Source organism: Amia ocellicauda, chromosome 11 (genome assembly GCF_036373705.1).
Source record: "Amia ocellicauda isolate fAmiCal2 chromosome 11, fAmiCal2.hap1, whole genome shotgun sequence".
NCBI lineage: Eukaryota > Metazoa > Chordata > Actinopteri > Amiiformes > Amiidae > Amia > Amia ocellicauda.
Genome location: NC_089860.1, coordinates 28,921,617 through 28,946,834, shown reverse-complemented (window position 1 = coordinate 28,946,834; position 25,218 = coordinate 28,921,617). Strand labels below are relative to the sequence as shown.

Genomic DNA, 25,218 nt, shown 5'->3' with positions numbered 1-25,218 from the left:
TGCAAGAATAAGGATGTGGACACTTCTGTGTTTTCTGGTCCAGGTGTCGTGCTATCAGCTGGCTCCTCTCATCCCATTGCTCTTATCACACTTCAGCTGACCGAAAGCATTTCAATACATGGAACAAACTTTAATTGTTGCTGTAATTTCTTGATTTAACCTACTGCACATCCTCAGTTTTGGTCATTTCCAACCAAAGCGTAAAATAGCAGTCCTGTCACTTCTGTTGATAGGCCTTTCAGCTGTGCATTTTAAAGAAGACAAATAGAGAATTGATTTAAATTACAAGTGAAGAATTTTGATCATGTAGGGCAGGTAGAAGTTGTGACTCACCCCTTGGCCTGGACAATAACAGGTTGCGAGTTGCAAACATCTGACGCAAAGCCTAGCACTGTAAATTTGATTTGCTGAATTGAGCAAACTATGTGGGTTTTCCACATACCACACACAGAACCCGCTAGTCATCACAGCTCCATGCTGCCCATTGTCACCACCCTCCTCTGCTTTGTCAACATTCCTCTGGGCTGACAGCAAGGGTGAAAGGCATTCGGAAAATCCATCTGTCTGACATTCCTACAGGGACGTGGTGCTGAGGAAGCAGGTGACCCACTACACATTCATCCCTTCATCTCTATGTGATGGGTCTGTACTTGTTCCTGTGCTATCTAGTCCTGTGGAATTTCATTGAAATGTCAGCATATTTTTATATAAGCATTGCCCAAAAGCACTGTAATCCACCAGAGTATAAAGACTATTATATGGTTATTAAGGATTCCAATATCTCCACATAATGCAACATATTTATTTTTTTATGAGATTATCGTATCACTAACTGGTAAACCTCAGTTTAGCTTTCCCAGTGTTCTTTATTGGGATTCCTATATTACCACCATCTGTGTTGACCATTTCATCCCAGAGCTTACCCAATCGGGATGATCTTGTTATTTGTGCTCAACACTCTCCCGTCTTTCCGGTTCACGCTCGGTTCGCGGTCGCTAAGCTTGGTCACAGTGGATCTCCACAGGAGCAATATCCGGACACTCCTCATTGGTTGGTGGGGTCTTTCCTTCCACCGTTCACAGCTGGAGCCCCAACTCCATAGCTGTCCCGTTTAAAAACTATGAGTTGATTTACATTTTATTCTCCCAGGACGGGTGGTGTGTGTGGAATGTGTGCCTATGGTCTCCAGTTCCATTGTGGAGAAACACGTGCTCCTAAGAGGATTTCATACAAACAGAAAACCTACTTCCTCTATTTCAGAAATGCAATGTGGACTGGGTACAAAACAATAGTGAGGTGTCGAATTGTAGCTTTGTTAAGGATTTTCAGTGAACCTTAAATAACTCGGGCTGTTTCAAAACAAATCCCAAGCCTTCAAATTACCAATGAAGGAACTGGGAAGTTAGTGTGACTTCAAATACTGAGGAATGGGCAAATATTTATACAAAGCTCTGCAGCCTGCAATTTAAAAAAAAGGGGAAACTAAGCCAATTAAAATTGTATCATCACACTGGCAGACAAAAAATGGCTTTCAAGGCTGAAATATTTAAAGGTGTCTACACCAATTATTTAACTATGAAATCAAATCTACTGCTAAATAACTGGTTATTCCTACTGGGATTAGCTGTCAAGGAACCTGAGTTAATTTTTCTTGAGGCTCCAAGGGATTATCTTAACTTTTTTCCACTGTTTTTACAAATATATCTTGAAATATTTTTTGTTTCCTGGTTGGCAGTGAGTCATATGACAATGGTTATCTCACACCAGGAGTTATTTAAGGACAGAACCAATCTCATGCGTTGTCTTTGAATGTAGTCAATGCATTGCAAAATTGAATTGGCTCCCACACTGTTGTGGCCTTTAAAGAGATGGTGGGTAGAAAACAAGTAACCAAGTAATGGTCTGGTCATTCATGATTAAATTACCATGGGGTCAGGTTTACAAAGTACTGTGTGTGTGTGTGAAAATACAATTTTCAAGTACAGAGAGGGTACAAAAATACACAATGTTAAATTATCACTTTTTTCCTGTTTATTAAAAAAGTACCCAACAATAAGAGAATTAAAAAAAAAAACTGCACTCAAGTTTGTTGCTGCAGGAGAGGCTGCATGAAGAGAAGTGGTAGGTCTGCTTAAGTGCTTTAACCTGTTTCGGGACTGGGCTTCATGTAACAGATTGATTTTTCCCCCTGGTCCTATTGTTTAGTATTGCACGGATCAGCAGCCAATTAGGTTACAGAGGCTGCGCGGGGGGTCAAACCAAAAGTGGTGGTTTTCCCCTGAATAGAAAACCCTGCACCATATATTCTTCAAAAGCTACAGATATAAGCACACTTGTGAATGGTCCAGTTGTCACATATTGCAGTGCAGGGCCTGTCAATACATGAGAACTCATCTGAACCTGCTTTTCTGCACTTTATGTTTACTCTAACGTTTGCTTAGAAGAGAACAGTGTGAGAGGTTTTTTTTTCCCAGAAAGGAAGAACTAAATGAATTCCAATGCACTGTGCTTTCAACCAACACATAGTGAAACTGCGTATTCAATGTCAAGTTGATTCTTCTTGTTCATCATTCAACAGTCAAGTACTTTAAGTTGAACAGCTCACCTTGATCTTAAACATCCATAAGGCTTACTTGTAAAGATAATTTCTTCCACCCAATTGATGACTGTTGAATGTTGATTGTAATGTTTAAGAAACTACAAAGAAACTTAACAAAGATACATTAATTATCATTGATATTCCACATATCTTCTTTTTACTGCCGGGCACACTGTCATTCACTTTTAATGTCAAATCTATTAATCTTAAATGAAATTAAATGGTGGAAGAGAGATTTCAGAGCACATGGTGCGTTGGTTTCCAGCAAATACAATATTGCTTACTGTAAGCAACAACTAAGTTAATAGGACTCACAGGGAGAGGAGAAAAAAAAAAAGTGAAAATGATAAACTTGCTACAGGAATAAAATATTGAATTTAAAACACAGGGCACTACATAACGTGAATGTTCAAACAGTGACTTGTAATTAACAGATGTCAGTCCCACTCCTTCCCGTAAAATTTACGTGATTTCTAAAATTAAATTTAAAAATGCTGCCTTAACGGATATACTCAATATTCTCCTGGGATTTCAAATATATTTCCCAAGACCAAGAGCTGATCCTAAACATGATAAGATAAGGGAATGGCAATACTTCATGAAATAAGGTCAACAAGACAGGGACTTACATTTGTAGACTCAGAAAAAGCAGATTCAAAGCAAGAATAACTGCTTGAATACATTTCTAGATGTAAATCAGTATAGTGGGAGACAATACAATCACTGGCACCAGTTCTGTGAGGAAACTTACAGATGCAGGATATTTTTCACAGGGCCCATTATATGTAATCTAGTTGCAGAGAAAATTCTATCCCATTAAAACTAGCATACACTGGCTACAACGGTCTATTCCATTACTTGCAATACTAAAGCAGTGATGAAAAGTGTGATTTTTAAAATAATTTCAAACATTTTAAAGTGGAATTTGCCATTTCAAAACCAAACAAAATAAAACTAAAGTGCACGTTCTAGAAATACAGCCAAGGCATTGGAGGGAAGAGTAGAGTGGCTCTCACAGACACTGCAGGGCCCCAGTGATGCAGCAGCACTAAAACTCAGGCTAAATTAAAGCCGACCTGGCTAGAATACAGCCCAAAGCAGCTACGTCTCCTTGTGAATACACTTTGCAGACAATTTCCAGTCTCACGCCCGTGTGGAAAACCAGACAATGCATACAAGTTTCACACGCACATTTCACAAACATCTCAAAAATGTTTCCATCTAAATAGTCCTTTTCCACGAAAAGACAAGTGGTTCTTAAGACAAATGCGATATGGATATCCAGTTCAGGCATGGAATAAGTTGATGAGATCTTAAGAACCCCCAGAAAAAGTAGTGACGAACAGAAATATAACACTATATTCCTGGACAGTGTGCAAGAATGGATATCAGCTTCAGATCGCATGAATACAGTTCATGCTGTGAGACACGTGAAAAACATTGGGCATGGAGTTACCTTGGTAACAATATGCATATGTACATGCAACAGTTCGGATTCTATTTTTTTCTTTCAATTAGTCACTGAAATTGTATAATGAGCCCTGAAAGGATTTATAACCACGTGAGCGCGGCACATGTCTACCTAATATACAAGCGCCGCCATGCCTTCCATTACTGGTGAAAAATAATGCTTCTCAATATTAGGCACTGAAACACTAAAATTAAGAGAATAATTTAAGCTAAATAATTTATAACACACAATTAGAGTCCAGGCAAGAAACTGTTGTCAGTTTTCAGTGTAAGTGAAATCAATGCCCCCTAGTGGTAGGAACAAACTTAATTGTGCTGCAATGGATGAAGCTTCTCACAAATGATGCACGCCATTTAAATTAATACAAGTTAAACTTTTTTCTTAGCTCCAGTTCCCTGCCATATAAATCCCTTGTTTGTCAACTAAGTTTCTAAAAAAAAAAAAAATATGAAACCATAAGCTATTCAGGCACTACAAAAAAAAAAAAAAAAGTACATACATTATGCATGCAAATACTTTGTAGACACTGTAGATTTACACTACATAAAAAAAGCATTAGGACAGCAGGCAAATACAGAGACACCACAGTTCATAATGATCAAGCGGTCTCCAATATGGTGTAGACTTTGGTCCTGGACCTCCGTGCCTAGTGCAATCCTTTTGATAGATGGTTGTAGGAGAACTGTGCTATTCCTCTGCCAGCACAGATCCTAGTACGGAAAGATAAGTTGGCCTCTACCAGTTGCACCCTTCCAGATTCTCCCTGGGCTGCTCTATTAGTTTGAACTCAAGCTTTTCATATTCCTCACCTCTGATAGGACAGCACTCCCAGTCATGTGGCGACAAGGTGTGTTATTGCGTTGGCAGCTGTATGGAACAATCAATCTTAGCAGCACACAAACTGTTGCCCAAAGAATCACAATTGCACAATTCATACCAATCATCATGGTGATTTTCCCAGCACAGCATTTGACCTGTGGGCCAATTAGAGAGCAGGAGAGGGAATCTGGTTCCATCACTTTTTTGGAATACAGTGAAATTTGAACAACTGGGGGAAGTAAAGATAAGTGTTCAGTGTAGTGTAACAGTGCTGGGATAAGGTTCAAGGGCAACCCTGCTAGTTCCCTTACACACGCACTCCAACACATAGAAAGAACTCGAGACGGCCTAACATCATCTGCAAGAAAATTGTTTATTCCTTGTAAACCCCACAGAAATGAGAGAATGCAGCCGAGATCAGTTATATAAAGGAACAAGTGCCCAAATGGCAGCAGGGAAATAAAAAGGATTTACTCTCAACACAAAATTGGTGACAATATTCCAAGTTGTTCACAAAGCTTCAAGAACCCATGACGCCATTGCAACCTGCAACACTTTTCCATGGTGGTGAATACACAAGGTGATTCAGAACTTTAGATGACAGCGAAATACTAATCTAATCATCGCAGTTTTGTTTGGTCTTTCCCCCAAAAGTTATTTTCAATGTATGTTATGCCCTAAGCAGGATGTGAAAGAATTCACTTTATAAAATAAAATGAAAATAAAATGGCAAGGTTGAATACTTATTGCCCTTACAGAGTCTACTGCAAATGTGACATCGAAGGCTGTTTTTTTTAGATTTTTTCTGTTCTAGAAATGCAAGTTACATACACATGTCAAGCTTAGCACCTTAAATACAACCTTTACAAAATTGTTTGCCAATGTATTCTACAATACATTTCAATTTAACACATCTGTAGGAAGAAAAAAAAAAAAGATACGGCCTTCCCTTGGCACATAAACTGAATCGACGTCCAGCTAAAAAACGATCATTATAAACAAGTGGTTGCTAACTTTAAAGCATGATCAACAAAAAAAGAACTACACCTTTCATTTGGCAGATTAAAAGCCTTTTCTTTTAAATACATATATATATAAATTGCACTAAATCCATCTTAAATTATTTTTCCCTTTCTTCACTGCATGCCTTTTAGGGTGCAACATCTGTCAGGCAAAAACAGAATAAAACAAACAAAACAAAAAAAGCAAGGAAAAAAGAAACTGTCACTTCTTAACGTAGGAAGCGGTCATGCGGTAGCTCGTGTCCAGGCTGCAGTAGACTCTGTGGTTTTTTTTAAATGAAGAGGCAGGGTAAGAGCTAGAGAGGTCGTTTGATATTTCCCCTTGAAAAATAGTCCATTGTCAAGGCACTGTGTAAATGAAAACTGGCAAATCAGTTAACTAGACATCACAAGAAGATTCAGCATTAACCATTTTCGGGATTCTCCTTCATGTCACAATTATTTCAGTATCACTGCTTAGATAAATGGTGCCTCAGTCAATTTGGTCCAATAGGAGAGGAAGGATGTGTTTAGCATAATGAATATCATTGCCCCATTCTCTTCCCACCCTCCTGTACTAACACTCGCTTCGATTCTTCGTCCTATTCCATTGATGGAGAAAGAAAAAAAGTAACACATTTCACAACGCAGCATGTCTATCGTAACAGCACTTTGATGGGACAGTGTCAGTGTCGTGTGGGGGGCGAACACTGCAGACTGTAGGGACAGTACCCCCACCCTCCCCAAAAAATACTTTTATTCAGTAATTCAATGATCCAGCATTAAATAAGACCAGTGTTAAATCCTGGAAACACACAACTTTAAAAACGGACAAAAAAAATAAATTACCTCTGAGGGCCCCATCCTCAAGTTTAACAGGTGACTAAGTGCCGCTCGGTATGCCGTCGATGTTCATAATACTCGATGAAAACAATAAAAGTGCCCGAGCAGAAATGAAGGAATCAATTCTGCCGTAAATATGCTTATTGTAAAAGAAGGGCAATACAATAGGGTCCATGTAACACTAATGGTTCTGCATTACATTTTTTAACACAGACAGATGTTAACCACACATTCACCCAAAATAAACCAACTACATGTTCAGCTTTTATCTTTCCTTACCATAGACAGAAGAGATTAAGAAAGATGTGTACCCCTGCTATCAAGTAGGACATACATTTTTTTTTTTTTTTTATTATTATAAGATGAGGAAAAAAGTATGAAGGCATAAATCAACTAAGGGGAAAAGATATATATATCTATATATCTATCTATCTATATATATATATATATATATATATATATATATATATATATATATATATATATATATATAAAGCAGTTATGCACTGACCAAGAAAGATATACGCCAAGTTCTGTGAGGTTTTCTAAACATTTACAAGAAACAAACCGTTGGGCAAGTCCTAGTCGACACGTGATGTCCCTTTTTTTTGTCTTTTGTTTTAACTACAACAAATACAGTCACACAATACAATGTCTTCTTGACCAGGGGGGAGAAAAATAAACAAACAAAAATAAAACTAAACCAAAAACCTCTCGCTCAACGTGAACACATTGAGTAATTCTTCAACTGGGCAAAAGAAAAAGTAAAAAAAAGAAAAGAAAAGTGGGCATTCACTTTTTCAGGGGCTGGTAAACGGAGGCGTTTGGATCCAGGCCGGAGGGGCTTGAATCCATGAACTTGGAGGAGTAATGCGGGGCCACAGGGTTCATGTTGTTGGTGTCTGCAGTGTACGTGATGCTGGGCATGACTGCCATCACCTCTGCGATCTTTTGTTTCAGGTCCTTGATCTCCTGGTCTTTCTGGAGTATCTGACCTGCAAACACACAAACAAAAAAGTTGCTATACACCCAGCTGAAGTCGTGGATTTTGGCTTTAATTGTGGTGGCTTTGTTTGTTGACCAAAGCAAAAACATTTTTTATATATAGATTTCATATATTCTAAATAGTACAGTATTCCTACAAATGTATCAGACATTTTGGATCTTTTGCAAAGTACATGGGGAAGCTGTAAAGCACATTTTTGATGTTGCCGATTTCACACGGATATATTTAGAAGGTGACATAATTCACACTGAAAGCCCCTTGAAGCTTCCAAAACAGTGAGAAAAACAAGTCTGTATCATTTACACAAGTGAAAAGATGTACAGAACACAGCCACTCCTTTAAATCCAAATGAAGAAATTATTCTCACCACCAGAAAAGCAAATGGGCTCTTATTGTAATAAAAATAATGGCATGACAAATCACTGTTAGAACAGTCAGTAATCAAATTTCATTTTCGTACAGGTTTTTAAAGGTTTAAAATGTCACCTAATGATATACTGCAAAAAAAAAAAAAAAAAGACAAAAAACTAAAAACAGAATACACAATAACAAACGTATCACTCACACATAACTGTGCATGGTAGTTAGGCACAGTGCCAATGGCTACAGTCACCAAGTCTCACTGTTATATTGTGTGCAGTTTGTTTTTATGGTCTACCAGGAAATGGCAAAGCAGCTTTGTCGGACTCGGGATGACGTAAGGTCGATGCATTTCAGCATTACAGCCGAAGCCCCTCAGAAACAGGCACGCAGTGCAGGGCGCTGGCTCTTCAGACGGGCCTACCTTGTGCAATCTCCAGCTGTCGTTTGGCATCCCCCAGGGCAGAGAACAGGTCCAGTTTGATCCGTGTCTCTGCGCTCAGGCTGTTCTCGAGGTGTTGTGTTTTATCCTGCATGGCTGAAAGCGCTGACATCAATACTTCAGTGTCTTTTTCATTTTCCTTATATTTACGTAGTTCCTGAGGGAGCAGAAGGACAGTTTACATTCAATGAAATAGATAAAAAAACAATTACATTGTAAAGCAAGAGACTGTGTACAGCAATGATGAATGTTCAATATAGTTATTAATGACACATAAAATCAAGAGCTTTCAATGGAATGGTTTAGAAGTGTTTTTGTAAACTGAACCCTACATTTTTATTACTGGCAGGAATACAACTCGCTGTGATAAGAGTCCATAGATCAAAAGGATTCACACCAAATAATTCAGTTACGTCAAAATAAATCCATCAGAAAGGCAAGGCATGGATGTATTCACTGAAGAGAAATGGATCTTCATTGCTACACATCAGAAGCATTAACATACACATACACTTTATATTTGGAAAATGTGCAGGAACAGTGCAAGACAAAAGTACAAAAACAAACCGTAAAAAACTATTCCATCAAAACCATACCTCACAACTTACCTGCACTTTCATTTCTAACTCTCGGATCTGCTCTTCTTTGACCTTCATGTCAAGAGTTAATTTTTTACACTCGGTCTCCAGCTCCCTGATTCGACTCCTCAGGGTGTCTGTGCACTCGCCTCTGAGGAAACAAGACGAGCAGCTGGTCAAGGACAAACTCCAGGCTGATCATTCCAAACGGAGAAAATCCGATCATTACATACGGGGGACTGGCTCAGGGGTGGATTACATTACGATATAACTACACTCAATTTCTGTAGAAGGTTTCAGAGCTGGAACTGAGCACATTTGCTTGTAAGTGGGAGTGTCATTACTGCGCCATGAGATCACATTTTATGACAATGTCAGTTATAAGTAACATATTGTAAAACATCACAATGTCATAGTGTCAGCTTTATGTTCCTGCTGTGCCTTATTTTCATCCATGACTTCCCCTTCCATGTCCTTTTCCATAGCCACCAGCTGTTTGATCTCAGAGAATGTGCACAATGTTTTTCAAATGCAGAACTGCGAGAAGCAGGGCATTTGAAAGGACACTTGTTTGATGGCCAAAAATGATGCATATTTTCCATTCTGTGCTCGGCCAAAATAATTACTCCAATCCACTGCAGAAGTCAACAATGTCACAACTTTGTTTCAACTTGAAACCACATGAGCACAGAAGGTCTAAAACCAGAAAACTGAAAATGCGCGTCTTATAAATTACTAATCAGTGATGCGCTTCAGTTTTCTATTCTTGTCGGCTGCTGCTACAATGATGCCTTGGGCACTTTTTCAGTTTTTTATAATCTCAGGGTAACTGCTGAGCCCACAGCTGCTGTAGTCGACAACATTCATAATTGATGGGAGCACAAGCAGTCACTCTCTATGAACTTCAAGGAAAAGTAGCTTTAACAGAGAATCACAGGTGACCCGCCACCTAGTGAGAGGGCACAGGAGTGCTTGTTTACATATAGTGTGTTACAGGCCAAGTCAGCCAAAGAGAGGGGGGATCTTTTAAGGTCTGGCCAGGCCACACGGTACCTTGAAGCTGCAGCCAGGGCCACCGCTCGGGCCGCCGTGGCCTCCTCCAGTTTCTTCCTCTTCTTCTCCTCTGCAAGCTGTTTCTCAGCAATAGCCCGTGCTTCCTGCTCGACTTTGAGCCTCTTCTCTAACTGGCTGATCGTCTGCTTGTCCTTCTGTTTCGCTTGCACCGCATTGTGCAACCTAGAGACAAACATGGACTCCTGCCATTAAGAAGTACCTTCAATAGTAAGTAAATCAAACATTTAGGAAAAAGTTGTGAAAAAGTGGTAAGCAAAATACATTTAAGATTAATTATTGCTTCAGTATCCTGACAATTTGGTAACTCTACAGCATGAACTGGTCAAAAAATGTTGCAAGGTCGATCTAGCAAACAAATAATGTTAGTGTGGATTTCACGATAACAATTTACATTTAAAATCTAGGTAATCTGGGTTTTATACACAACTCAAAGCAGTGCACATGTATTTCAGAAGAAGGACAGCTGCTGGTTGGATGAGAAAGCCGAAGCCAGTGTGTGGGTCCCGGTGCCCCGATGTGACGCGGCTCTTACTTGTTCTGCAGGAGCTCGTTCTCCTGGCGCAGCTGGCCCAGCTCGGAGCGGATGCTTCGCTCGGTGGTGCTGAGAGAGCTGATCTGGCTGCGCAGCTCCTGCTCCACCTGCCTGCTGGCCTGCAGGTCTGCCTTCAGCTTTTTAATGTCCTGCTCCAGCCTGTGCAGCCGCAGAGGGAGAGAGGGAGGGACAGGGAAGGAGAGAGGTCACATTGAAGGCATGTCTCACTTCAGACATAAATCCTGAGACATTATCATAAAGCTAAGGTTAACATACAGCAAAGGCTATGGATTACATTACCCAGAGGCTTGCCATATTGCAAGGTAGGGATTTTAGTACTTCATTTTGTATTATTAAAAGTGTATTTTTTTTTTTTTAACAATTCCCTTGAGAATTGAATATACATTGAAAGCACTGAAATGCTAGTTAAGACCTCTAGATGGCAGTGTAGTCAAAATAAATTTCAGATCTCAAAATTACGGGTACAGCAACTGTGGAACTATTTATTTTAATGTATGGGAGTGAAAAGTAAACCGTTTTGATTCTGTCAATTAATAATGAATGCAGAAATTACTTTTTATGCGTCATAAAAATATGGAAGAAAAAAAAACTATTGGAATACTAATTAATGGTAATAAGTTATTTTAAAAATCACCTTTTTTATTTCGGTATAGTAACATTCTCTGCATAACTTCCAAAGCCAGTAAATGAAATGGTTTTCAATTATGTCTACATCTTATGATATCATATCACGATAAATTCAGAAGGAACAAGTGTTTATAAAAATAATAATTAATTGCACTGCAGAATACTGTGGTAAAAGATCAGTGGGCAGTTGACAAAACCATGGTCAACCATGAGTCTCTGCCAGGACAAACCAGGGGAACACTGCAATCAGTCAGAGTGGTAAAGAGGGTGCAGGATCACTAGGCACTGCGTTGCTCAATGGAGTCTTTTCTCCCCCAGAGTGAGCACCCCAAGCCTGCCCTCCCGCTGAAGATCAGCCCACAGCTGCGAGCGCAACATGGAGGCGCTGCGGTGTCTGAATGCCTCTCCGCTTACACCCCGCTCTATATCTGTACTGACACGCTCTCCCTTTGATGTTCCAACATTGCAAAGGAAAGTGACTTTGACCCAAGCTATGTACCGACTACACAAGACTGCACCACACACAACACATCAGCTTTAAAGAGCAGCAAATGCAAAGCTCCCCATTTCAGAGACGTTTACCAGTCTTGTGTCGTCTTAATTCCTCTCTGTCACTTGGGCTGCTGAGGTGCAACATATTCCTGCACTGCAGACAAGAGGACAGGTTCCCATGCTTTTTGAAAATAGTAGGTTTCATTTGTCAATAACAAACCCTTTGAGTACTTACCTAAACACTATAGCATATTTGCAAATAACTCATCCTGTGATAACAAGAACAAGCGCTAGAGGAACAACTTCATTTCAAATCAGTAAGATAAGCCATTTAAAATCTCCAGCTTTGCACTCCATGCATTTTCAGTTCATTACAATATACTTACAAAATATTACATTCAGTTTGGCCAGTAGAGAATGTCATTAAAAATATGTATTCACTGCTGAACCAGGCATAAAGTGTGGATGGGTGGACAGATGTATATAGGGAGAGGTCTGTTTCCTGCACAACCTCAAATTTGCTTAATTTACTAAAACATACATACAATACATAAAGATTAAAAATGATTAAACACTAAGAATCTACATTTGTATTATTAATGTACATCTTAAAGGTTTTGGCCATATCTGTATGCTAAGACCTGCTTAAAGGATTTCTAAAAAGCACCAATTCATGCAAGATTTCAGTATTATAATAATACGGTATGTGAAACCCACAACCCAGTATTAAAATAATTAAAATATTAATACAAAAGTATTAAAACAGTTAAAATAAAGTTTCTGTAAAACAGATCAGACTGTAGAACACAGAGACGAAACTGTCCTACATTTAAACCTCTGCATTGTTCATAATCTAAACTCTTATAAGGTGAGCGCTACAAAAACCTTACATGCGCTTCTCCTTTGATCATCACAAAGCAGAAATCTCACATAAAGTACCAGGGCTGAGGGGGTTTTAGCTGCAAGATCTCAGTGCTAATCAAATTGAGTGGTGGGATTAATACATGCGCTGATGACTTAATCTCAGGTTTTGAAGGCAGAGTCAATATCTGTGTAATGCTGTCCCAACAAGGGGTCTTGCTGGTTTAACAATTTAATTAATTTTGTCAACAGCTGTAGCACCTCCCTGGCATACACCTTCAAGTGATAAAGATGCACTGTAAGCATCGGAGAGCTCCCATTTCACAGTTCAAATGAATACGTAAGGAATGAAATGCATTGATATGCTCAAGGATAGATTTTTTTGATTAAAAATCCTCCATAGGACTCCTATAACAGGAATCTTTACAGCATTTACCTTGTTTAAATATGGGGCTTTTTCTAACTTCCTGAATAGAAATAACTGCAGAATCACACAGACAACAGCAACAAAAACACAGCGCAAACGTGGGTCTGCAGAACTGATGAAGAATGTCTGGACTTCATGACATGTCGCATTGCAGATTTGCCAATAATTCTGCCACTGTATTTAATAAATATTCCACAATTAGTCTAGTGCTGTATTTACGCCCATCTTCATGAAGGGCTTGAGCAATAATTAAAGGACACTTTACACTGCAGTGACACAAAAAAACAACAACACTGACCAAATCCATAACCAGTGGACACAAAAAAAAAATAACCCAATACTGAATATTAAGATTATTAATAATAGTATAGTACGAGAATACTATAGTAGAGTAATAATGGTAAAGGCTTAACGAGGGGTATTGACCCCATGAGACTGTTTGAGGCAGCTTACCGTACTAGTGTGTCAGGCTTGCTGAGCTGGTTGTTGGGTATACAGTTTTCCATTAAATCCTTGTGGGCACTAGGACTCTTGCTAGTGCACTTCTGCTTCTTCTCGTTCTTACTGGTCGAGGACGAGGGGATGCTCCCGTTGGACGCACTGTGACTGCGGGGCGAGGAGTTGATGGCCCCGCTGGCGTTCTTGTAATTTTTCGAAGACGTGGTGCTCGTCTCCTCCTTCAAGAGGTTTTCTGTACTTCCCACGAGATCGTTGTTCAATCTCTTATTGTTGATATGGTTTTCCATGTATTCAATTTCTTGTATTTTAGAGTCTACAGACTGCAAAATGTTGTTATTTATTCCAAGGTTGTGTTTCTTGGGGTCTTTGTCCTTCTCTTTCCCTTTTTCTCTGTATTCGAGTTCTGGTAACGTTGTAGCTATTTTTTTAGTGGCCGTGACGCCATTGTGTTGTGACATTGGTGTGGCATCCACTTCTGAAATCCCTTTGGCTGCTGCAGCTGCAACAAAGCACAATATGGTTTAATACAGCAGATGAAGTAATGCATTTAATGATCACACCATTAAAACCTGACAGGAGTGGTAGACTGAGCCAGTAATAAGCCAATGCTACATAATATTAAAAAACTGGGGTTTTCATACTAACAGGATATACATCTGACAGCAGTGGAGCTCATGGGAATGCGATCTGTAGAAGCTGCTACGCTGCAGGAGTGCAGGCGTGTCAATAGGATCCGCAAAAAGGGTGTAAATGAATAAAGTGCTAACGGCAAAACATCAATTCTAAATGCTTGGAAAACAGGGACACAATTAAGAAAAAAGGGCAATAACCATAATGTGAAAATGAGAAATTTTGAAGCCCTTAGACAAAATTGATAGCAACACTGCAAACTTGGATCAAACACCCAGATTCTCCAGAGAGGGTGGGGACTTCCTGTGGTAGTAATATTTGATGCCCGTCTCACCTTCCTCCACTTCCCTTTCTTGTCTCTGTAGCATCTGCTGTTCGGGAGGCAATGCCTGCTGGAGGAGCTGCATATAGAATTCATTCTCCTTCTGGACTTCCTTTTGTTTTCTTAACCGCATCTTGTAGCTGACATAACTTTTGAAACCGAAACCCAGTGTCACAACAGGATATCCAATGCTTGGAGGGGAAGAGAGTGAAATAAGAAGAAACAAACAGCCATTAACACAGTATCATAGGGTAATAGACGTTTAAGTGATGTGTGTCGGAAAACCCTGGAGTGCCTTTGCCTTGTGCACAGATGCTTTGTATTTTTTCAGGCTGCAATGTTTTTAAGCATTTGAAATCTTTCTGTATCAGCTCTGGACCATTTGCAGCCCATTTAATGTAACTGGGGTAACAAAGAGGACCGAGAGCGTGTGTAACCTGTTTAGAATGAATGGAATAGCACTCCACTTCATTTGTGTTCCACTTAGAACACGCTGGAATGAAAGAGGGTTCCAATCACTTATAATGACCTTCTGAAAGCAATGTTTCCCATGTGTAGGAATGTTGTGACCAAGACCAATTTCTTAAATCTTTCCAAAAGTTATTTTAAATAAGGATGCCTGTAAGAGTGGTTGTTTTATTATGTTACATAATACCCTTGCCAGCTGAGAATTTACATTCTGTTCCAATACAAACACTGTGATAATTTGCTGTTTTAGGCAGTGCCGTTTCCTAGGGAGTAATTTAATGAAAAGTATAGCTAATTTAACAAACCCTGCTTAGCTTACTGCCATTATGTGAAAAATATGCAGATAATGGTTCTCTGGTGCCATCAGCCTTGAATGTTGAGAGAGACACAGTAGAATTGCCTTAATCAAGTTATTACTTTACATTCCCTTAAAAGTGAACTATAAAACACAAATCCAGCAAACCAATTCTTTGAAAGGATGGACCACAAACAACCAGGAGAATATACTGATGGGTTATATTTATTTTACACCTCAAATACTATATAACTAAGAAAGCATAATCACATTCCTATCAGTTCTCATGATAAAGAATAGAATGCTTTATTAATGAGGCAGGTGGAAGATTTGTAGTGATTTTCTTAAAATTAAATAGATTTTAAAAAGGACACACATACAAAAAACTGAGAAGAGAATAAAAAATAATTGTTCCCTTGCATTTGATATACTGAAACAGAAGTTAACAACAAAAAGCAACTAAACAAATGAAAAGCAAACTGCTTACCAGTGTGCTGCAAACGGCCGACACAAGTCCACGTGGAAATTTTTCAGATCTTTGAATCTGATTGCTGCTTCTATATATACGAACAATATCCATAAGGATACTGTAGGTAGACAGACTCCTCTTTCTGTACAGGGGAAGCGAGGTGGAATAGGAGACATTAATACACATATGATGCAAAAAGTTTCAGATGTAAAACACTGCTTTCACTTTCAGAAATCTATCAGCCGACAGCTAATCAGTAATGATGGTACTGGAGACTGGTGTGCAATTCTCGTAATAAATGTATTAAGATGACAAGCAATGAAAGTGACAAATATTAGAAAAGATACTAATGGTTTTACGCTAATTAAGTGGTTGAGAATCTCTGCAACCCTGCACTTAAATGTTTCCCAAATTGAAATGGACTCTTGATACCAAGACAATTGCTATTTTTGTTACTGTAAATCTTTCCCACATTTAAACCATAACAGGTCTGTACACTGTTCAAAATCGAATTGTCATTATGAATAGTCATACTAAATCAATTGCCACATGTAAACAGTCCATGCTAGTGAAACTAGATATATTTTAATATTAGCCTATTTGTTTATCCTTGAATGCATATTCAAATACACTTGAAAACTGCAATCTATACATATAAAATAAACAGCTCTCAATCATTTATGTCCAGCAATAAATGAGTCACTTGAATCACATACAGTGTGGTTTACATAAAAGGCTCTGTAGCCAAGTCACAAACTTTCCCAGCCATTCTTAGGAGCTTGACACAGCAGGGGTTTAAAAACAGATGTCTAGGATCAGTAAGGCAACATCTCCAGTCCACTTCATCTTCGGACACTGCTTCACAATATTTCTTAAGCTGCCCTCATTTTTAAGTTGACATCTATAATATGTATTCCTAGTTTTCAACAAACAAACAAAGATGGTGTGTTTGATATTTCTTGTGTCACATTTATGAAAAGAGGTATACGCTACTTATGTGTTTCAATGTACACCGAGATCATTAACAAACATCAAGAAAATTGTTACAGCAGCACATCGGTGACAGTGTGGGATTTTTCAGGAAATGCAGTTAAGGGTTATAATTGTTAACTCCGCAATGCAAGCAAAATAAACAATGGAAGCAATGGTTCTGTGTAACCTTTCAGGAGGGGGGGGAAATATATATCTGTCACACACCTTTATCAGGGGGACTGGAAGAGCAAGAATGGTTTTGGTCAACAGGCAAATAACCCCTGAATAAATGTTTGTTGTGATAAAGAGAACCCTTGGCGAGATTGGATCCTACATTAGGGGACACAATGCATGGACACAGTCCCCATTCTGCCCAATACATCCAAGGAACACTAGCCTATATAATGTCTAAGGGAATTTTTGATGCATATAATAAATGCACATTGGAAAAATATAGTGGGAAGTATGCCAATTTCACACAGAACAGACTCTCTGCATCAGAAAACTGCAGAATTCAAATAAGAAATAGGCCTACACATTATAGGTTCATTTCGCTATACACCGATTCTCTTATTCTATAATGGAAATTGGATCATAAAAAATACAGGACTTACCTGTATGCCAAACGTACTGTACCCATACATATGTACTGGCTGCAAAGAACAACCATTGTACAGGTATGAAGAGCAGGCATATAATATCTGATGTAAATGCTACACAAACAAAAAACACTGAAAATGCCTAGAGAAAGGGGAAAAATGGGAAAGGGAAACAAATGTATTATTATGTCTGTTCAAGAAAGAGGAAAATAAAACATGGTTATGAATGTAAAATAATTAATTCTTGGCAAAGTCTTTTCTTTTATTTGTATTCATTTATTTTTTAAGGATGAAGTAGGCTAATACTTACCAGACCCTGGTATCTGAAGGAATCATATACGCTCCTGATGAAGAGCCAGAATGGCCACAAATACTCAAATCTGAACTCCAGGACAAAATCTGCCAACAAAACCAGTGCCCAGACAACCAGGAACTTGAGGTACAAGAATGTGCTGCAAGGAGAACAGAACAGAGAGAGGGAATGTTTTCTTAAAGGACAGTTTTAAGGGGAAAAGGAAAAAATAAAGTAAGCAGCAAATACACATTTACAGAGCCAATACAAATATAACTCCATTCAACAAATAATCATATGGATAATTTCTAGCTATACTTCCACAATTTAATGTTAACACCTCCATGTTGATAAGAAACAAATAAAACATTGCTGAAATTAATGTAGGCTACATGCTAAACACAAGTTAGCAGGAAATATGCAGTTACATAAGCAGTACTGTACTTCTAACAGAAACATACTAGTGTGAAAATGTAATTAGACTATCTTCCAGTTTGTTTAGGTTTAAACCATTGAACTGGGGAGCATAGTAATAGCAAAATAAAACCATGTCAAACATTAGTGGCAGCTTTTCAGTATTATGAAATCAACACAGGAGGGAAAAAAAACTTAAATACACCTATTTCTGGCAATACTTCAGAATACACCACAATTACTTTCTTTAAGGGTTTTCTTACAGTCTGCCCAACTACTAATTTGACTTTATAAATACCACACAACAAAATGATGATTATCTTATGAGTAATTGGAAAAATAACAGGATGCTAACTATTCACAGGTGTATTGTGGAACAGGGTATAACACTACAGCATTAGGCTGTTCTTAGTAATGAAAAGCACAGACAAACACCATACACATTTAAGAAACGCCATGAGAAACTGTCAGCCTTAATCTTCCAATACTGCTCCGATTAATACAGCTTCCATTCAATGCTGCTCTGACTGGGACTATCATGCCCTATGCACACAATTCAATTTATATGAAGCAGACCCCAAATTCACAGTATGACCAAATTGCAATTCAATATCTGTAGGACACATTCTTGGGAACTTATACATCCAGCACAAGGCAACCCATTCTGACAGGCCTCCTACATCCAACATTGTCTTTCACAATGTTTGTTGTTGACACTCTTCAATCGGCTTATAAAGATTAAAGAACAAACATGACCAATACAGCAAGAAAAGTGAGTGACAAAACCCTACTGCAAAAGACAGGCCCTGCTAGTCATAGACCATGAAATGTGGCATGAAATGACACATTGAAAATGGATTGCATTGGTTTCTAATTCTAATACACACCATTTCTCATCTCTCCTGCTCACAGATCCTGCTCCGTTCTGTAGACAGCATTATTAACCCAGCTGTTAACAGACCTAGCCTTTTGTTCCAATACACGTTATATATACTAATTGTTACAGTGACTTAGAATGTTACATTGGATATTTTGTGGAAAGTTAAAAATAAAACTGGAACAGAGAAAACTTTGGTAGGATATGTTTTTTTCCATCTAGGTTAAAATGTTTCCAGCAATTATGACCGAGAACAGCAATTCTAAAATGCCATGCAAACTTTGCCAGACTTGATTTAAGGGAACAAGAAGACTTTAAACAGCACTTCTCAGTTCCCACTATCACTGTGACTTTTAAATCAGAGGTTTTGCAAAGATGCAGTTTACCAAATATTTTTTCTTTTTATTCTCCTGGACTCCACACCCATATTTGTGCCAACTCTGGTGTGTTGGTCAAAACAATCAGGAAATGCTGCCTGGTAAGCACTCTTCTTTAAAAGGAGTTTACACTGACTGAACTTATTTTTTCTACACATTTCCATGGTCAAAATGTATGCGACACCTAGTTCAAACATACTTTCTTTACTGGTGGAATAGAAAAGGAGTGAAAAAATGCAGAAGAAATCACCCAAAAATAAATTGCAGCATGAATCAAATCAAATTTGGGTACCTGAACCCAGCTACCACTGTTGCTGCACAAAATGCTTAATCCTAGCCAATCACACAACCTCTGTTCCCATGTCCTTCATCTCCAGCTATAAGAAAATTACATTAAACCATATGGCTTCGTTTTTTGGGCTCGTTTGCAGTGTATTACAAATTACTACATTTTCAACTGGAAGGGGTTATTAATGTTGCAGTGTGAAGGGCTCTCTGAAAGTGTATTAAAAGTCTATTAGTCAAGATGTTTATTTTCAGTATTACCAATATTACTGCTAATACTACTAATAATCAATATAATTGAGATGTCTAGTACTGAACTATAAAGACCTCTTCACATTGCCAAGTCTGTTATCGTTTTCTTGACTGATACCTGTGTTGCGTCTCCTGTGTTATGTAATGTAATGTAAACTTAGCTGGTACCTCACTATCAGTAGTTCTACACAGATCGCATCGGACTAAATCCTCAGAAATTTGAGGCATGACTTGAAGATTGATGTCCATCAAGACTCCCCAAGGAACTTGACAGAGCTTGAACAGTTTTGTAATGTTGCCAGATGTGTGTGCAAAGTTGGTAGAGACCTATACCAAAAGACTGACAGCTGTAATTGCTGCCTAAGGTGCTTCCATTAACTCAGGGAGATGAAGACTTATGCAATTATGTTATTTCAGTTCTATATTTTTAATATACTTTTTTTCACAAGAAAAACTTGTTCCCCTGAAGAGTGTGGAGTAGTGTGTGTAGATAAGCAGAAAAATCCTAATTTAAATGCATGAAACTGAGGCACTGACAACAGAATGTGAAAAAAACATTCAAAGGGGTATAGACTTTCTACAGGCACTGTGTATATTCCATAATATCTCCATCTGCACAGCTTTTGTCTAAGGCAGACAACTTTTGACTTCAAGTATCCGTTGATCTACTTCACTTTTTTTTTTTTTAAATTTAACAAAAATGTTAAACATGACTTGTTTTACTAAGGTCCATTTAAAGTCCTGTTTTCTTGCATCTGAAAGTTCTCAAAATTGAAACCGGAGGTTCTTCAGATGTTTTTGCCAACATGACTATGTCAATCGCCAAATCATAAGTTGTTGAAATAAGCTCCATTAAACTGGATTCCTTTTTCCCTGTTGAAAGGAAAACTACCCACTTGCCTGAAGAGAAAGAGTTTGATCAATGCACACTGCCAGTGCTCACTTGAAACCTGTGAAACCTGGTCACTTAATGCAAAAATGATATAGAAACTTCAGAATACACAAAGGGGCATGGAAAGATGTATGTATGAATAGCTAGAAAAGTAAATGAATGGATCCGAGAACAAACCAAAATAGGTGACAATTTAACAGAGTGAAAATGTTCATATGGCAATGGGTACATTGTAAGAATAAGAGATCAAAGATAGACAAAGGAAGCCATCAAATGCATGCCAAGAGATTAAAAAAGACCTAGAAGATGAGCACATAAAAGATGTGAAGTTTAAATCATAAACTTTCCAGGTGTGACATAGCTGTAGATTGAAGCAAGAGGAAACATCTTGGGAAGCCTTCAATCAGCAGTCTATCAATATTGCCTAGACTGATGCTGATGACATATATGCATGTACACAAACATATGTATATATTTCAAGGACACGGGGGCGTATTTTAAGGCAAAACATGTATTTTAGGGTGCAAAAACAAAAATAAGTGCTTAAGGGTTTAATAGGATGTATTCTGAAGTTTGTATGATGCAATTCAAACCTGATGCAAGAAGATCAGTAATCAGTAGTCACAGCTTTAATGTGAACTTTAATTCCTACAGGGTCTTCTAGTGTAAATATTCAACTGGGGCATAAAAGTTGCTGAGAGTACAAAGTCACAGTCATTCCTGGGACAACACTCAACAACTAAGACATCTGATACTCAAGAATGTACCAAGCAACAATGATTCTCAATATAGAACCAGTTATAAAATAGAGAAATGAACTAGCCTATAGTGTTAAATATCAAAACCAAATGTTGACTATTGTCAGACAAGGCTGGCTACAGAGTTATCACACACATACACAGAAAAACATGCATCTTTTTTATTATTCAGTTTAAATTAAAACTGTGACAAATGCCACTTGTATATCTCAGTGCTGTCAGATAATCAATAAAACCCAAATGGGCATACATGAATCACCCAAGCCATTTGGATTATAGTGCCACAAGGCAACAGTTGTAAAGCAGGGCAATCTTTTTAGTGTGCATCTTTTAATAGGCAGCAGGTAAGACTAGCAAAGAAATGCACAAGAACAGAGATGAGCCATGCATCAACATTTTAAAAAGACCAACCTAGAGATGGATATTTATCATCTACTGCACCATGTGTGTTAAAAACAACTGCAGTGCAGGCTCATCACAATGAGGGCCTGTTCTCAACAAAGTTTCAGATACAGTAATCTGATACAACTGATAAGTCAATCACATGTCAGATAAATATGGGAAAACAGCAACAAAGAAACATAAGATAATTTGAGACAAAAAGATCAATATGAAACAAACATGTTTTAATGCTGGTGTTGTTTTAGTCTTTGACACCATCTGAATAAACCTTAAGAGGAAATGGTGCTCCAGTAAAGACTCAAACTGTGTGCGCTTACCTGGACTGAGGGGAGGTGATAACATTCATTATTAACAGGATAATGCAACTATGACAAATGTCAGTACAGCTCAGAAGCAACTGAAATTTAATTAAGATCAAAGGCACGGCTTACATTTATACCCAGAGGGGACATTTACATATATTTCAACAGTTATCACTGAAGAGTGGTTGAACCATTCTGCTGCTTACATAAACATTAATCAGATAATTGATTTGGTCTGTGCCCCACCCCCACAATTATTATGTATCTAAATTGCAGATACTGAAAAATTAGGTGGGATTAAGAGAGAGAAAACAGTAAGAGAGCTACGAAGTTCTCCATGGATATTCACAATTTAGAGGCTATGCTTTATGTGAATATATCTTAGACTAGGGTTGAACACAGGTTAAAGGATCACCCTAACCATTAAGTTAGGTAGAACACAACCCCTTACAGCAGAGAACTAGAGTTAATCACATCTATATTGGTGTTTTGTCACAGGGTAAATCTGCTGTGCAATTTGTGTTTCAACATACAGGATCTCACACTGTACAGAGATGTAGATGTAAAGGGTAGTCTAATTAGATTATTTAAATAAAAATACATTTAAAAAGTATTTCACCTTTAGATTTTAATATTTTTTTATAGACTCCACCACCCCCATCCCACACCAGAGAAGAAACTGGCAGTTAGATAACATGAACGTGTGCGGTCCAAAGAACACCTCACAATTCTGCAAGAACAACTCATTTTTTCATTTTTGAGTTCCACTTAAACAAATCTAGCCTGACTAAACACCATTGACATGATGACTATTTTGAAAATCCCATAAATCTGCTTTTCATTTCAAACGCGTAATATAGATCATAGCCTACACGTTTACAGCTTTAGGAGAACAACACTGAAAAGCAGCTCCAGTATTTGTTTAAGTTTAAAAATACCAGTTAGCACTTATTACAGCTAAAATAAATGCGACAACACGAATTGTATTCTACTTTAATTACAAAGAAATTGGATGTCCACTAAACATGTCAAATTACAATGCCCCATGACTATTCTGAAATGAATGTTTTAAAATAAATGTAACAATAATGCACACACATTATATATTATACACATATACATACACACACACACACACACATACAGTCATTTAGCATGCATAGTAAAATTAAACATATTGCAAAATAAATCAAATCTTTGCAAACTGAACTTTTGTTTAATTACGAGGGAGCCGAAAATAACAGCATGAAAATAAATGTTTATATAACTGCTATGAGAGATGGTTTATTGAAAATTGAAATATCCATGACAATCAGACCCCTCTTTCTTTCCAATGAAATAAAAGCAAAAAGGCAGGCTATCCGATCATGCCCCTAACAGAAGTGCAAATTAAAGAGCACTCAATGGGAAAATTATATGTATCAATGGCTTGAGCATACTAAATTAAAAAAGGTATTTTTAACATCGTGTTTCTTACCACTGGCCATAACACCAGTATATAGTTAGCAAGCTATAGCAGTGGCACTGATCTACGTGTACACTTCATCTGATAAAACACACAACATAAATACAGCTTAAGTGTCATTTAGTGGGGCCATTATGCAAGTGAAATGTGTATTCAGTTAAGGTGTTATGTTCTGCTGTTTGTCCTCCAGAGGAGCTTCAATTTTTATTTTCCCATGTTCTGACCGGGGTCGTGTTTTAGGAGAACCCCAGGCTGCAAACCTGGGCCTAAACCACAATAACAGACCGTGTTCACTTCGTCACCTTGTTGCAGAGCCTGGGACCATTAGCACCGAGAGGGACGCCAGGCAACACGGCCCCGGCGCGGAGGCTCTCTTGGGCCGTCCTAATAACCGTGTGAACCCGTCCCCAAGCCCCCCTCGTACCTGCCGTATATACCCTCGGTGATTCGGTTCCGTTTTAACGGCCGCCGGAGTTTGCTGCAGTCCGCATTGCGCCGCTTCATCCTCCTCCCCTTCGCTTCGGCTTTCTAAACCCCCCAGCAATCTCTTCCAGTTTTTTTTTTTTACGCGGACAAAAAAATAAATAAAAACAATGATAAAAATGGATCGCTGTTATTATTTTTTTCCAGTGGAAACAAAGAAATAAATAAAAGGACTCTCCTCTAGACCCTCCTCTTTTCTTTTAGCGCAGCCTCGATACGCTGCGACGTACACCGCAGCCGGGACTGACTGACAGCTCGTACGGCCAATCACGCCGAAAACCAGGGCCTATCATTGTGATTGATATGGAAATCAGCCAATCGCGTCTCCTCGTCGGCAGTCACTTATGTAATATCTACCAAACAAGGGGAAAGGAGGCGGGGACACAACTGTTTCATCAAAATAGCATTGTTTGACCAATGGGGTTGACCATGGACAAATCAGGTATGGATGGTTGGCCAATGGCGTTCCCAAAGAGGCGGCCTCTCTCTGGTTGTTGTGTACGCTACTTGCGTTGGGAAAGACTGAGCACAATGAGCGCTACGTAGCCGAGTGACAGGAGCATACAAACTGTTGGCTGTGATTGGCACGTAGCCGGTCCAATGATATTGCAAGCGACACGCAGTTGGTAACACACTGTCCAATGAGTGCCCGGTTAAAATGTGGGCAGAGTACGAAGCTAGTGTGAGAAGTAAACGATGTATGACATTGTTCCCTTGGTATGGTATGATGTGTATGCTGTGCAGCACACGTCTGCTCAATGTGCTTCAATCCTCCGCAGACAGTTCGGATAAAGCAAGACATTAAAAATGCAACGTTTGAGAAACACTGATCTCAGCAGAAACCTAACAGCTGAGCGTGATTTGATACAGGACTGTGAAGTTGCATGAAGTATTTCCCCCCCCTCATCATTTGTTAAATGCACACACACATTTTACAGAATATATCCCTATTCTATATTAATTCTAATGTTACAGCCCTATATGTAAATTCTGCTTCAGCTGCTATTTTATATTTCATATTTTAATGTTTTGTCCTGAATTAGTGATATACA

General features: G+C 38.5%; 1 protein-coding gene across 1 annotated transcript; it reads right to left on the bottom strand.

The window, feature by feature from the left end:
• Positions 1-5,243: 5,243 nt before the first annotated feature.
• Positions 5,244-24,374, bottom strand: maco1b (macoilin 1b). The gene is made up of 11 exons (XM_066717309.1): positions 24,108-24,374; positions 17,678-17,819; positions 17,383-17,509; positions 15,815-15,938; positions 14,577-14,755; positions 13,607-14,111; positions 10,726-10,884; positions 10,173-10,355; positions 9,150-9,270; positions 8,524-8,698; positions 5,244-7,728 (listed from the first exon to the last, which is right to left on the bottom strand). The coding sequence occupies exons 1-11, from the start codon at positions 24,185-24,187 to the stop codon at positions 7,526-7,528; spliced, it is 1,998 nt and encodes a 665-aa protein (XP_066573406.1). The 5' UTR covers positions 24,188-24,374; the 3' UTR covers positions 5,244-7,525.
• Positions 24,375-25,218: the final 844 nt, after the last annotated feature.

Bases quoted from the DNA above. Each gene is read 5' to 3' on its own strand.
- maco1b (XM_066717309.1), bottom strand. From the start codon at position 24,187: ATGAAGCGGCGCAATGCGGACTGCAGCAAACTCCGGCGGCCGTTAAAA. The intron at 10,885-13,606 runs GTAAGCTGCCTC...GCGGCTGCACAG, and splicing joins AAGCCTGACACACTAGTACG to GCTGGAGCAGGACATTAAAA. The intron at 10,356-10,725 runs GTAAGAGCCGCG...GTTTGTCTCTAG, and splicing joins AACGAGCTCCTGCAGAACAA to GTTGCACAATGCGGTGCAAG.